This window comes from Sphaerodactylus townsendi, linkage group LG16 (genome assembly GCF_021028975.2).
Source record: "Sphaerodactylus townsendi isolate TG3544 linkage group LG16, MPM_Stown_v2.3, whole genome shotgun sequence".
NCBI classification, from domain to species: Eukaryota; Metazoa; Chordata; class Lepidosauria; order Squamata; family Sphaerodactylidae; genus Sphaerodactylus; species Sphaerodactylus townsendi.
The window spans coordinates 4,527,125-4,542,195 of NC_059440.1; the positions used below are offsets into that span (position 1 = coordinate 4,527,125).

Sequence of the window (15,071 nt, forward strand, 5' to 3'; positions counted from 1 at the left end):
TGAAGAAGTGTTTCCTTTTATTAGTCCTAATTCTTCCCCAGCATTTTTCAATGAATGCTCCTGGTTCTAGTATTGTGAGAGAAAAATTTCTCTCTGTCAACATTTTCTACCCCATTCATAATTTTAGATTTCAATCATATCCCCCTCCAGGCGTCTCCTCTCCGGCTAAAGGAGTCCCAAAGCGGCTGCAGCCTCTCCTCATGTGCTCCAGATCCCTCAATCATCCTTGTTGCCCTTCTCTGCACTTTTTCTATCTCCTCAATATCCTTTTTTTGAGATGCAGCGACAGAACTGGACACAAGTACTCCAAATGCAGTGCAGCACCACTGCTTTATATAAGGGCATGACAATCTTTGGTTTATCTGAATTCCTTTCCTAATGATCCCAGCATAGGTTTGCCTTTTTCACAGCTGCCATGCATTGGTTGACATTCCCATGGAACTATCAACTAGGGCCCAAATCCTTTCTGGTCTGTGACTGATGCTTTTTTTATTGCTTGTGGCTTGTATGTGAAGGTCCAGAGACTGTGCAAAGTTCCAAAGATTGAGACTTCCGGGTCTTCCCTGTGTCACAGAGTAAGATCTGCTTCATCAGTGGCAATATTGGGAATTTTTAGCCTTTATATTAGATATGCTAAGACATTATTGCAATAATTCACGAGGCTAGGTGGTAGAGATATTCTGAAGTTTGCTCAAGGTGAGAGGCCGAGTTATCTGAGATTGTTGTCTGCTCCCTCAAAAGGAGTTTGTTCAGAGCAAAAACTTAAACACAGCTCTGGGCCAGATTTTCTTTAACTGAACCCCGCTGGCTGACGAAAGAGTAAGTCCAAGTCCACACATAATGCGCCATTAAATGTGTGGAGTTATAACATCTGCTACATTTAAACATAATTGGAAACACGCTAAACTGGAGGTAGCAAAAAAGTATATCTGAGTACAGCTTGTGTGTGTAAAGTGTAGTCAAGTTGCAGCCGAGTTATAGCAAGTAACTAAGCAGAGGTGGTTTGCCATTATCGTCTTCCTTGGGAGTGTCCCTTCCAAGTACCAATCCAGCTTAGCTTCTCTGATCTGATGAGATCTGGCTATACTACACTATTCCACATTCTGAGCATAGCTTACAGACATGCGGAAAAGGTATGTAAACCAAAGTTACAAAACAGGAAAAAAGAGTAAAGTTTAAGAACATAAGAAAGAGCCTGCTGGATCAGACCAGAGTCCATCTAGTCCAGCACTCTGCTACTCGCAGTGGCCCACCAGGTGCCTTTGGGAGCTCACATGCAGGAGGTGAAAGCAATGGCCTTCTGCTGCTGCTGCTCCCGAGCACCTGGTCTGCTAAGGCATTTGCAGTCTCAGATCAAGGAGGGCCAAGATTGGTAGCCATAGATCAACTTCTCCATAAATCTGTCCAAGCCCCTTTTAAAGCTATCCAGGTTAGTGGCCATCTCCTGTGGCAGCATATTCCAAGTTTATGACGATGCTGGCAGGGGCTGATGGGAATTGTAGTCCAGGAACATCTGGAGTGCCGTAGGTTCACTGCTACGGGTGTAAACAATGGGGACTTTCCACCTCCCTTTCTTTTGTAGTCGTACTTACTGATACAGAGTCTTGTCACCTTTTAGAGGGCTCTCCCAAGTGTGGGGGGGGGGGGCGATATTGGTGGAAATCCATGCAACTTTAGGTATAAATACTGGCATTGTTTACTTTAAAAAACAAAATAAGCCTTGTATATAATCATTCTGTTTCCTTGAATCCCGAGGAAAGACAGGGTATAAACGTTCTAACAAAATAGATTGATAAATAAAATGAGCTTTTTCTGGTACGTACATTCAAAAGACTGAACGCAAGACAAATTGCTTCAGTGAACACAGCTACTCCCGGTGTCGGGTAACACATATGACAGAGTAGGGATTTGAGGGGAAACGGTCTCGAACTTTGCATTGGACTTGTGGCACAATTGCCAAAGAAGTCTGCTTCTGTGACACGGACGTTTATTTGTGACGCAGGTAAGACCACCAGCAATTCCTTTTCGCTCAGTGGTTCTCAACCTTCCTAATGCCGCGACCCTTTAATACAGTTCCTCATGTTGTGGTGACCCCCAACCCTAACGTTTATCCATTTTACAGATGGAGAACACTGATGCAGAGAGTCTTAGGCGACCCCTGTGAAAGGGTCGTTCGACCCCCAAAGGGGTCCCGACCCCCAGGTTGAGAACCACTGATCTAGAAAGCATGGAGACCATCTAACCATCTGTGTCTCTGTAGTCCTTTTCCAAAATAATGGCTTCTACAACTTCCTTGATATAGCAATGACTCATGGGATGTGAAACCTCTAGAGCAGTGGTTCTCAACCTACCTAATGCCATGACCCTTTAATACTGCTCCTCATGTTGTGGTGACCCCCAACCCTAACGTTTATCCATTTTACAGATGGAGAACACTGATGCAGAGATTTTTAGGAGACCCCTGGGAAAGGGTCATTCGACCCCCAAAGGGGTCCAGACCCCCAGGTTGAGAACCACTGATATAGAAAGCATGGAGACCATCTAACCATCTGTGTCTCTGTAGTCCTTTTCCAAAATAATGGCTTCTACAACTTCCTTGATATAGCGAGCAATGACTCATGGGATGTGAAACCTCTAGAGCAGTGGTTCTCAACCTTCCTAATGCCGTGACCCTTTAATACTGCTCCTCATGTTGTGGTGACCCCCAACCCTAACATTTATCCATTTTACAGATGGAGGACACTCCAGAGAGTCTTAGGCGACCCCTGTGAAAGGGTCGTTCGACCCCCAAAGGGGTCCCGATCCCCAGGTTGAGAACCAGCTGTCCCTCAGTTTATTTCATCCCCCTCCCCTCTATGCCAAAGCTTAATGTGGATTACCTTTTTGGCAGTCGCTGGTGTGAATTCCTGATTTTCTTGGAAATTTACCCAACCGTTTCCTTGAAAACACAGTTGAACTCCTGGCATCTGCGTAATTAAATGCAATATCATGGAGTTGCGTAAGGCTAGAAACCATGGCCTAAATGCTCAGCCAGATTCTCACAGTTCAGAAGGTATCTGGGTGTGCAGGGCAGTGGGGGATTTCAGGTTATTTTCAACCTAAAACCTGGATCAACCCCCTCTTCTCCCCCTTTGTTGTTCTATAACTAGGCCATAGATGGCTGGGCATTACTGGGAGAATGCAGAATGTTAATTGCACGGCAATTTTGGGCTGTGCATACTTTCCAGGGGCTTAATTTAATTGTTGCAAGCTATACTTTAAAGCCACATGAGTCATAAGGCAATTTCAGGCTGGAGATTATACCTCTATAGAAACAGCATTTGGGTGTTTTTGCCCCCAGTCCAGACATGTATAAAGCCTGTTTAGAAATCTCACAAAATATTCAGGAGTTTAGATTTCTTAAGTGGCCGGGGACTTCCAGCGTAAAGCCATCTGAGCACGTAGCTCTTGTCTGTAGGCAAAAATAACAAGGTGGCTTTGTAAAGTAGCCCTCAAAGACAAACATTTATCTTTAGACTTCGCAGGACAGTTATTAGTCCACTGTGAGATAGTCAGACCCAAGGGAAGGAAGAGAAAACTCCCTTTTTCTCAGTTCACAGAAAGCTTTCCTGTCTGGTCGCCTGGAGGCATTTTTCACTCATCATAGGTGAGTTGAAGAATGACTGTTTACAGGCTTGGATGTGTGTCTGGATACATGCATGCATGTTGGCCTTGTGAGAAAAGTTGGTGATGACTGAAGAAAATGGCTCTAGGTCCCAGACTTGCAAAAATCACAAAAGAGAAGCCATGAAAATGCAGGAAACCGAACTGATGAGGGAAGATAGAAGGAATACAAACATGTGTGGTGTAGTGGTTAAGAGTAGGTGCAGTCTAATCTGGGGAACCGGGTTTGATTCCCCGCTCTGCCACTTGAGCTGGGGAGGCTTATCTGGTGAACCAGATTAGCTTGTGATCTCCAACACCTGCCAGCTGGGTGACCTTGGGTGAGTCACAGTTGTTTGAGCTCTCTCAGCCCCACCCACCTCACAGGGGGGGGGGAGGTATAAATCCAAACTCTCCTTCTTCTCCTCCTTCTCCTTCTCCTCCTTCTCCTTCTTCTTCTTCTTCTTAAGCCTTCCACAACTCTGTGCTCTCCTGATCTAATCATCCACTCTAAAATAACACCATTTGTAGGAGATGTTCTGTGCAATTGCTTGCATGAGAATGGATTGCTTTCCAAAAGGGTGCACTGTATTGTCCAAATCATCCCTTTGTTCCTATGGACCTCTGCAGGCATCTGTTTCACTCTCCATGTAGGCTCAGAGCAGTGGAGGCTTTTACATCTTCCTTGCTGTCTGTCTCTTTCTCCTCTTCTCTGCTTTCTACCCACTTGCAGGGGATGAAGAAGGGAAGGACGTCTGCCATTTTGTACCCTAACAGTGAAGGGAAGAGGAGTTATATTCTGTAGGCATTCCGGGCTGTGCGGCCGTGGTCTGGTAGATCTTGTTCCTAACATTTCGCCTGCATCTGTGGCTGGCCTCTTCAGAGGTGTATCACAGACGTCAGGAACAAGATTTGCCAGACCACGGCCACACAGCCCGGAAAGCCCACAACAACCAGTTGAGTCTGGCCATGAAAACCTTTGACAATATATTCTATTTGTCTATTTATACCCTGCCTTGTTCCCAGAGGATGTACTCGGTGTATAAAAGGACAATCTGAGCATGGTTTCTTTTTATTTTTGCAGTTTGGCAACATAGGATTCCTCCCTCCACCTTAGCAAGCCCAGAGAACACCAGCTTCTATGCCAGTGATGGCGAACCTATGGCACGGGTGCCAGAGGTGGCACTCAGAGCCCTCTCGGTGGGCACGCGCACAGTCGCCCACCCCCCCACGCATCTAGGCTGGCCTGGGCCATTGGGCTTGATTATTAGCATTAAACCTAAGACCTAGTTTTGGAGAAGCAGTGTAGGTAACCCTGCTAAGCACTGTTGAACCCCACTGATTTTCATGCGAAGAACTAAAGTGGGATCCTTTCCCTGGGAGTAAGCTCGGTTGCTGGCAATGGGGCTTGCTTCTGAGTAAACCCTCCTAGGGTCGTGATTCATCTGTTGGAAGAGTTGCACGGTTGCTTCAAAGCAAAGCCACCGACTGCCACTAAGCTTACTCCCAAGTAACACACGCCTCGGAGCCAACCATTTTTTCTAAACTAAAGCCTCAGTATTCAGGTTGAATTGCCGGGTTGGCACTGTGAGATAAATAAGTGGGTTTGGGGTTGCAGTTTGGGCACTCGGTCTCGAAAAGGTTCGCCATCACTGTTCTATGCTTTACTGCTAATCTCAGCGCCCTGCAGGATCCGACCAAGGTCCAGAATAGGACAGAAATGTGTTTCCTCACCTGCAATGACCAACCAGATGCTCCCAGGAACCCCATCCTGAGCTAGGTCGTGAAGGTAACTTCCCCCACTGCTATTTGTACCAAGCATTTGATGATGGGTAGCCAACCCCATGGGAGACCTAGAGATCTCCCACTATTACAATTAACCTCCAGTGGTATTACACCCTGTTGAGTTCCCTGCCCAAACGCTGCCCAGCGTGGTGTTGTGGTTGAGAGCAGGTGCACTCTAACCTGGGGAATCGGGTTTGATTCCCCGCTCTGCCACTTGAGCTGTGGAGGCTTATCTGGGGAACTAGATTAGCCTGTGCTGTCCAACACATGCCAGCTGGGTGACCTTGGGGTAGTCACAGTTCTTCAGAGCTCTCTCTGCCTCACCCACCTCACAGGGTGTTTGTTGTGGGAGTAGGGGAAGGGCAAGGAGATTGTAAGCCCCTTTGAGTCTCCTTACAGGAGAGAAAGGGGGGATATCAATCCAAACTCCTTCTCCTCCTCCTCTTTCTCCTGGGTTCCACCCCCCCAAATCTTCAGGTATTTCTTAACCCAGAGCGAGTAACCCTATTTGATATGCAAAGGTGAATTTGGAGATTCCATCTTGAAATTTTTTTAAAACTCCCCCCCCCCCTGGAAATTTCTCACTGCAGGGACTCAAGACTGCAGGGACGAGGGGGCTTTTTGAGTTCCCTCCGTTTATAATTCCCCTACATTCTAGCAGCCCTTTCCACATCTCGTGACAACAACTTGTGTGAGCAGACTTCTGAGCAAATATTGTGGCAGATCGAAGCTCCGAATTCCCCTTAAGTTCTTACAAGCTGGCTTCGCGTCAGCCCAGATATAAATGTTTTGCTGAAAATCACAGGAGAGGCAAGCTTGTTCAAAATGGATCCTGCTTGCTCCTATCTGATCTAACAATAGAACATTCTGTGCAGAGGAAAGAGAACAGAATTCCTCAGATAGCTCATACACGTGCTCACATCTTTCTACTGTGAAGATATAGGTAGTTTTTTTTTTTTAAACTTGGTTTTAAAGGGGTATTTGCAGATGGTGAATGGGTATAGCTTTCCCCTCAAAATAGTTTGGACTGATACCTCACCTCTCTCTCCTGTAAGAAGACTCAGGATATCTTACAATCTCCTTTCCCTTCCTCTCCCCACAACAGACACCTTGTGAGGTCGGTGGGGCAGAGAGAGTTCCTATAAGCAAGCCTTTATTGGCATAGACAACAGTACAACAATAATAAAAAACGGATTAAAAAGCATATTCAAAACAGGAAATAAATGTTAGGTCGAAGGAAATCTACTGGCGTTTGGTAATTTCCAGGAGAAAGTCTGCCACTATCATACAGAGAGAAGGATCGGGGTTGTCCAACAAGTAGTGTAATCTAATTAAATCGGGGAGATGGGGTAAATGTAAAGGAGTAAGATTCACATACTTGGATCTGATTTCCTTGAATCTGAGACAGTGAAGTAATTGGTGGGCCAGAGATTCAACTGAGCCGTTGTTACATGGGCACAATCTTTTAGCCTTTTCTTGCTTATTAAATCTGCCATGCAACAAGGCAGAAGGCATAACATTAAACCTGGCAAGCATTATGGCTCTCCTTTGAGCAGGGTTTATTAAGCAATACAGGTAGTGTGCCAAGTAGCCCCGTACAAATGGGAGAGAAATATACAGGGGGGAACACATTTTCTTGGCTGCGGTGATTAGGGTAGAGAACTCTCTATCCAATAGTTGACCTTTTAATTTCCTATAAGCTTCTGAATAGGACAAGGGGCAAAGTGAATCCACTGACAGTCCAATAGAGGCCATTTTTTCTTCAGTTATGGAAAACCAGGGGTTGGAATGGGTGTCAGAGAGCAGACGGTGGACCAGGGAATTACAGTCCGAGAGAAAATGAATTTGCAGCCAGAATCTAAAGGCAGAGAGAGTTCAGAGAGAACTGTGATTGGCCCAAGGCCACCGAGCAGGAATGTAGGAGTGAGGAAACACATCTGGTTCACGAAGTAAAAGTCAAGTGGAGGAGCGGCAAATCAAACCCAGTTCTCCAGATTAGAGTCCACCTGCTCTTAACCACCACACCATGTTGAAACAACCTTTTAATCTGTGTTTCATGCTCTCAAGCCCCTCTATCACCTGTGTGGTTGGAAGAAAAAAAAATGCTGGTTTTCACTTTCACGACTTTTGTTGTGCACAAATTAAATCCTGGAATTCCTCATTTCAGGTGTTGACCAAGTTCAGCAAAACATAGACTTGTCAGTTACTATGGTGTGTATTGTCTGTATGTCCTTGATCATGTTTGAACTTTACATTGTGTCTCACCTAGTATTTCCTGCATTTCTTGGCCTGCTGTTTACCTTTTTTTTCTTCCTAACCTCGTTTCTTCCTAGTGAGGACCTATTAGATAGCTCTAGGGCTCTAAACCACAAAGGATTGTAAGAATAAAAATTGTTAGTTTTTAAGGCGCTGCGAGAGACCTGCTTATTACTACTGCAGCTGCCCCTCTAGTTATAGCTTGCTTTGTTTCCTTTGCTTTCGATTTTGTAAGGCTGCATTTATGTCAGGAAACTCGAATGAAAAGAAGAAGAATACATAGCAAAGAGAAGGACTAAGCCAGACCAAGCAAAGGGCATGTTCTTTCAAAACTTGCATTCCTGTTCTAAAGAGGATACCACTCTGTCAGGTGAATAAATCCACAGAGGATCCTTTTCTGACCTTTCTTCGAAAGGCATGTTACGTACTGTGAAGTCGCTTCAAACTTATGGCACCCCTATGAACGAATGGCCTCCAAAGCATCCTATCATTAACAGCCTTGCTCGTCTTGCAGACTGAGGACCGTGGCTTCCTACAGAGTCGGTCCATCTCATGTGGGGTCTTCTACATTCCTACTGGGTGACCTCATAGGTGGGATCCAGCAGGTTCTCACCAGTTCCCGAGAGTGGGTTACTAATTATTTGTGTGTGCCGAGAGGGGGTTGCTAATTGGGTCCGCTCTCCCATCTCCACGCCCTCGCCTCCCCGAGGAGAGCATCCTTCTGCCTTTGAGCGTGAAAGGTTCCATATAGCCCTTAATTAAGCGACTAACAATGTAACTCCACTGAACTGGGTTAATCCCTTTCAGGTACTGGCAATTCATGGATTCTCGTAGCCTTTCGCACCTTTTATCTCACCGAATTCTCTATCAAAGAACCTGTGTGTTTCACCATTGCTGTGTTCAGATTTGTGAGTTGGGGCATTTTCTATAATGTGATGATGATTTAGAAATGACCTGGTGCAAAAACATTTTTTGGGGTCGTGGTGGGGTGGCTGCCCATGGGGGGGCATCCAACTCAGGTTTTGCCCAGGGCTCAGGTTTGCCTAGGTACGCCTCTGCCCCCTTTGCTGAGGAAGGATCTGGCGAGGGAACCTGTTACTAAAATGTTTGGATCCCACCACTGGCCATAGATACACCTTGAGAACTGGTGGTTGGGAAAAATGTGCCTCGTAGGCTTGCCAGTTCTGCTCTGGGAAATTTGTGGATATTTGGGAAGTTTGGGGTCAGAGGTGCTCATCAGGGATGTGATACCATAGAGTCTACCCTCCAGATGGGCCCCCCCCCCCCCCCCGGAGAACTGATTTCTGTAGTCTGGAGATAAGTTGTAATTCTGGGAGGACTCCAGGCTCTTCCAACCGGGTTTGATTCTCCGCCGGCTTCATACTTGCGCCCTACAGTAGGCACAAGTGTGGAGGCGTGATCTGGGGAATTCAGATTAGCCTGTGCACTCCCACACACCGCCCAGCTGGGTGGACCTTGGGCTAGTCACAGTTCGGCTTCTAGAGCTCTCTCAGTCTCCACCTACCTCACAGGGTGTTTGTTGTGGCCGAGGGGGGGAAGGGCAAGGAGATTGTCAGCCTCCTTTGAGTCTCCTGCAGGAGAGAAAGGGGGATATAAATCAAACTCCTCCTCCTCCTCCCTCCTCCTCCCTCCTCTCCTCCCTCCCTCCCTCCTCCTCCTCCTCGCCTAGCCTTCTTCTTCTTCTTCTTCCTTCTGTGCCTTTCTTCTTCTTCTTCTTCTTCTGCTTCCTTTCCTTCTTCTTTTCTTCTTCTTCTCCTTCTTCTTCTTCCTCCTTCTCTTCTTCTTCTTCTTCTTCTCTTCTTCTTCTTCTTCTTCTTCTTCTTCTTCTTCTTCTTCTTCTTCTTCTTCTTCTTCTTCTTCTTCTTCTGTCTCAGTATGTGGTGGAGTCTCACTGGGCTCTGCTTCTGACTCCCTGTGCCTTCCATCCTGGCGTCGAGTCGTTCCCATAAGCCTCTTTTGTTTTCTGTTCCAGGATCCTCGTCGTGGTCTTGCAGGAGAAAATCGCTGCCTTCGACAGCTGCACCTTCACCAAAAAGTTTTTTGTTACGAGTAAGTATTCTGCGGGTTTGTGTCTCCTGGCCTCTTTCTCCTCTGAACGGTGTGTGAACTGGTTGCTGACTGCTTTAGAAACCGAATGCTGCTGCTACCTGTTGCACATTGTTGGATTTGCAAGTGGTTGTAATGGGCTGAGTCAGGGTTCCTTCCCAACCAGGGTTCCGTGGTACCCTGGGGTGCCGTGAGCATGTTCTAGGGCCATGGTGGCGAACCTTTGGCACTCCAGATGTTATGGACTACAATTCCCATCAGCCCCTGCCAGCATGGCCAATTGGCCATGCTGGCAGGGACTGGTGGGAATTGTAGTCCATAACATCTGGAGTGCCAAAGGTTTGCCACCACTGCTCTAGGGGTACCACGGCAATGCTACCAGGGACTGGTGGGAATTGTAGTCCATAACATCTGGAGTGCCAAAGGTTTGCCACCACTGCTCTAGGGGTACCACGGCAATGCTACCAGGGACTGGTGGGAATTGTAGTCCATAACATCTGGAGTGCCAAAGGTTTGCCACCACTGTTCTAGGGGTACCACGGCAATGCTACCAGGGACTGGTGGGAATTGTAGTCCATAACATCTGGAGTGCCAAAGGTTTGCCACCACTGCTCTAGGGGTACCACGGCAATGCTACCAGGGACTGGTGGGAATTGTAGTCCATAACATCTGGAGTGCCAAAGGTTTGCCACCACTGTTTTAGGGGTACCATGGCAATGCTACCCGCCCCCCTCATTTGTGTGGTGTCTCCCACCAGCACCAGCAAGGATGTGGAGATGGCCCAGGGGGCAGGGCCTGCCGCAAGGTCAGCAGCCCCTTCCCACCTACCCCCGTGCTTCCCTTCACCCTGGGAGGGGAAGGTGGGGGGTGGCAAGCAGGGGAACTGGGAGGGGAAGGTGGGGGGAGGATGGCAGGGGTACCGTGAGATATGAAGAGTGAGGTCAAGGGGACCGTGATGTCGAAAAGGTTGGAAAACACTGGGCTGAGTATCACAGGAACAAATCCCATTGAATGGTGTGAGATTTCTATTATACCCTGGCACAGTTTTTTGTGTTTCATTTAGCTTAGAATTTGCACAAAAGAAACTCACGGGTGCAGCTTTAACGTCACGTGTACCTGGGTGGGATAGCAGCCAGTGCACTGCTAAGCAGCGTTATAGCTACTGGCATTTCGGGAGCGTGTTCTCTGCTTAGGATTGTACTCTGAGGACAGGATTGTCACTGGGGAGCTTTAATGACAAATTCTTCATCACCCGTGGGTTTCCTGGGATGATTCTGAACCAGACGGTCCTTCTCAGTCTGACCTACCGCTCTGGACTCGTGAGAATGAAGGGACTAGGAAAACATGTACAGTGGAACCTCAGTTTTCGTTGGTAACTGTTGCAGGCCGTGTTTTTGGTGAAGGTGCAGTGGGGCTGGGCGGGGCATGACAGGGGCGTGACCGGGCATTCCAGGGGCGGGGCTGTGGCAAGGACGCAGCCGCTGCACCAGTCCTTGGGCGGGAAAGCGGAATCGCAGCGCAGGCGCCTTGAGGTACCTGCCACGCATGCAGCTGATGCACCTCCTGCTAGACTGCTTCAAGTTCTGCGCGCTACTTCTGAGAGGAGGGGCATAACTGAGGCCAAAATCACGTGGCAAAATCACCCATCAGTAACCCCCTCTCGGCACACACAAATAGTTAGTAACCTACTCTCGGGAACCTGTGAGAACCTGCTGGATCCCACCTCTGATGGTATGGCATATTGCCTTGCTGGGAATGCATACTGCAGGGGCGATGTGTTCTTTCAAGCTGCAGGCCTGTGGGTGTGACTGCACAGGCACTGTTTTGGAGCCGGGGCTCAGAGAGGGCACGTTGGGGCCAAAAGAGACATTCTACTGCCTTATCCATCACGGGAACAAATAAGTGCCTGTCCCCGAAGGGAGGTGAGAACCCTCATACTTGTTTAAGCATGATTACTGCAGGGGTGTTATGTGGTTTCCGCAGAGGTGGGATCCAGCAGGTTCTCACACGTTCCCGAGAGTAGGTTCCTAATTATTCGTGTGTGCTGAGAGGGGGTTACTAATGGGTGGTTTTGCCACTTGATTTTGGCCTTAGTTACGCTCCTCCTCTCAGCAGTAGCACTCAGAACTTGAAGCAGTCTAGCAGGAGGTGCACCGGCGTGCGTGGCAGCCTACGCCTGCGTGCATTTGTTTCCCACCCAAGGACCGGCACAGTGGCTGCGTCCTCGCCACAGCCCCGCCCAGGAATGCCCCGCCCCCAGAATGCCTGCCCACGCCCCCGTCATGCCCCGCCCAGTCCCATTGGCGCTACGCCACAGTTTGAATCCCACCACCCTGGGAACCTGTTACTAAAATTTTTGGATCCTACCACTGGTTTCTGGGCTGTATGGCATTGCTACTAGAACACGGGCATACAGCCCGGAAACCACACAACACCCCAGTGATTCCGACCGTGAACGCCTTCGACAATACCATGATTACTGCAGTCACCTGGATCAGGGCAGCCACGGGGGTACCAAGCGAGCCGCTGGGTCTGAGAACATGGGAGATGGAAGTGCCGGCTTTGCTTTGGTAAGCAGAATCTGTGTGTGCGTCTATCTTGCACCCAGATGTTAGACAAGAACTCTTCCGGCCATTTGACTAGGGTTAACACAGCCAGCCTCCTTGGTGTGTATTTGTTTGATTCTCGCCCCTGTCCCTCGGCATTGGAAGGATGCTAAAATGCAAGCTTATGCTCAGAAAGAGTTTTTCCTCCTTAAAAGGAAAGCTGTTGCCGAGTTTGCTGAAAACTGGACGGGGAAAATAGCTTTCAATGTAGTGGATCTTTGCATTGCAACATTCTGCATGTGCGTCTGCATGTTGTAAAACAGGGAGCAGCAGCCCGTTTGCTTTAAAACAGGGGTCTTCAAACTGTGGCCCCCCAGATGTTCATGAACTGCAATTCCCATCAGCCCTGCCACTTGGCCATGCTGGCAGGGGCTGATGGGAATTGTAGTCCATGAACATCTGGAGGGCCATAGTTTGAAGACCCTTGCTTTAAAAGATCAGAAATAACTTTGTGGAGCAATCTGAATGTTCCCAACAGGGGTCAGTGTCGTCCCACAAACGTGGCCTCCTCAGCTCCAGGAGTCTGCGACCAGCCTTGATTTGGGAGCTCGCTGGACGGGTCTTGCGTGGGGGCCACGATTGATTGATTGATTGGATCCATGTGAAATCAGACTCTGCAGCGCCTTTCCCGCCCCCCTGATTTTCCTGCACAGGTTTCGTGAACTGATTTCAAGCACGACGAATACCGGTTGAATGTGTGTGCTCAGCACAAAAACAGGAGATACTGGAAAAGGCTGCTAAATTTCTCCTGCAAGTGATTGCTGTATGGCAGCGATGGCGAGCCTTTTCGAGACCGAGTGCCCAAATTGCAACCCAGAACCCACTTATTTATCGCAAAGTGCCAACCCGGCAATTTAACCTGAATACTGAGGTTTTAGTTTAGAAAAAAACGGTTGGCTCCGAGGCGTGCGTTACTCAGGAGTAAGCTTGGTGGTAGTCGGTGGCTTTGCTTTGAAGCAACCGTGCAACTCTTCCAACCGGTGAATCATGACCCTAGGAGGGTTTACTCAGAAGCAAGCCTCATTTCCAGCAACCAAGCTTACTCCCAGGTAAAGGATCGCGCTTTAGTTTAACAGCGCTTAACAAGGTTACCTACACTTCTTCCCCAAAACTAGGTCTTAGGTTTAATGCTAATAATCGAGCCCAGCGACCCAGACTAACCTAAATGTGTGTGTGGGGGGGACACTCTGTTTGCGCATGCCCACAGAGAGGGCTCTGAGTGCCACCTCTGGCACCCGTGCCATAGGTTCGCCATCACTGCTGTATGGAATCAAGGAAAACAGAAGGGAACATGACCTGTGTAATATTTACCCTCTGCATCACCTCTGCTTTATTATTTTTTTATTCTGTATGCCTAATAAAGGTTATTGATGATGGTGCTCAGGAGCATGGGGGCGGGAGAAAATGCAGCAGTCAGTGGTCAGAGTTCATTGGGGAGGGGCAGAAGTGACATAGTGAGTAGCCAACCCCGCCCCGCCCCGCCCCGCCCCGCCCCGCCCCCCAACTTAAGTCACACATTGTTCTGCTCATTGTATTTAAAAGTGTTTTGCTTTGATGAACGTTTCTTAAATTTCTTATGGGAAAAGCTTATTCTAGCATGGGGGTGGCCAGCCTATGGCGCTCCAGATGTTCATGGACTACAGTTCCCGTCAGTCCCAATTGGCCATGCTGGCAGGGGCTGATGGGAATTGTAGTCCATGGACAAATTTCTTATTGGAAAAGCGTATTCTAGCATGGGGGCGGCCAACCTATGGTGCTCCAGATGTTCATGGACTACAGTTCCCATCAGCTCCAGATGTTCATGGACTACAGTTCCCATCAGCCCCAATTGGCCATGCTGGCAGGGGCTGATGGGAATTGTAGTCCATGGACAAATTTCTTATTGGAAAAGCTTATTCTAGCACGGGGGTGGCCAACCTATGGCGCTCCAAATGTTCACGGACTACAGTTCCCATCAGCCCCAATCGGCCATGCTGGCAGGGGCTGATGGGAATTGTAGTCCATGGACATCTGGAGCACCATAGGTTGGCCAACCCTGTTCTAGCACACACAAAAAGTGACAAGACTGATTCTGGGCCGATTTTTTTGCCGGTGGGGGGGGGGGGGGCGGAATCCTGTTTGACTGCCGAAAAAGGGTATGTTGGGGATCATCGGACCTGCATGTGTGAAAACCGAACGGAGGTGGGAAAGGAGTAGGAAGGAGAATTGGGCCAGATTGAGCAAAAAACCTGCCTGGGTCCGACCCAAAGGCAGGAAATAAAAATTTCCGGAATGGTTGGACTGGAAAGTCTTTGCATATGTCTGCCCCAGTGCCAAAACTATAAGTGGTGTGTCTAAATTTAATCAGCTTAGGATGGATTCATCCAGCAAGATTTCAGCTTTTAATATGAGATCATCGTAAAAATTTCGGACGCTTGATGAACGACCGCTTTGTGTTGGAACGGTTTTTTTTCAAAAGCACATTCTTAATTGAAGCACTGTGGTTGTGTTGGACCTAGTACAAGAGCTTTCATTCAAAGGCTCAGCTGATTTTCGTGGCCTTCAACAGCCCACTTTCAAGGGCCAATTTGCGATGTTAGACAGATAACAGCGGTGAATCACCACTGAATTTCCCGTCGTTGGGTATAATCGCCGGCCTTCCAAGTTCTCCCACTTCCTTCTGCCCTGCGCCACCACACTCCAGAAACACGTTCCTTGCCCTTAGCGCATATCAGA

The 15,071-nt window shown here is 48.3% G+C and overlaps 1 protein-coding gene across 1 annotated transcript in view; it reads left to right on the plus strand.

Moving 5' to 3' along the window:
* The window catches only part of BCAS3 (BCAS3 microtubule associated cell migration factor), a 655,707-nt gene that overhangs the window by 103,615 nt on the left and 537,021 nt on the right, over positions 1–15,071 (plus strand). The window contains exon 11 of the mRNA XM_048519361.1: positions 9,677–9,753. Coding sequence (XP_048375318.1) covers positions 9,677–9,753 — 77 coding nt within the window. The remainder of the gene's footprint in view (positions 1–9,676; positions 9,754–15,071) is intronic.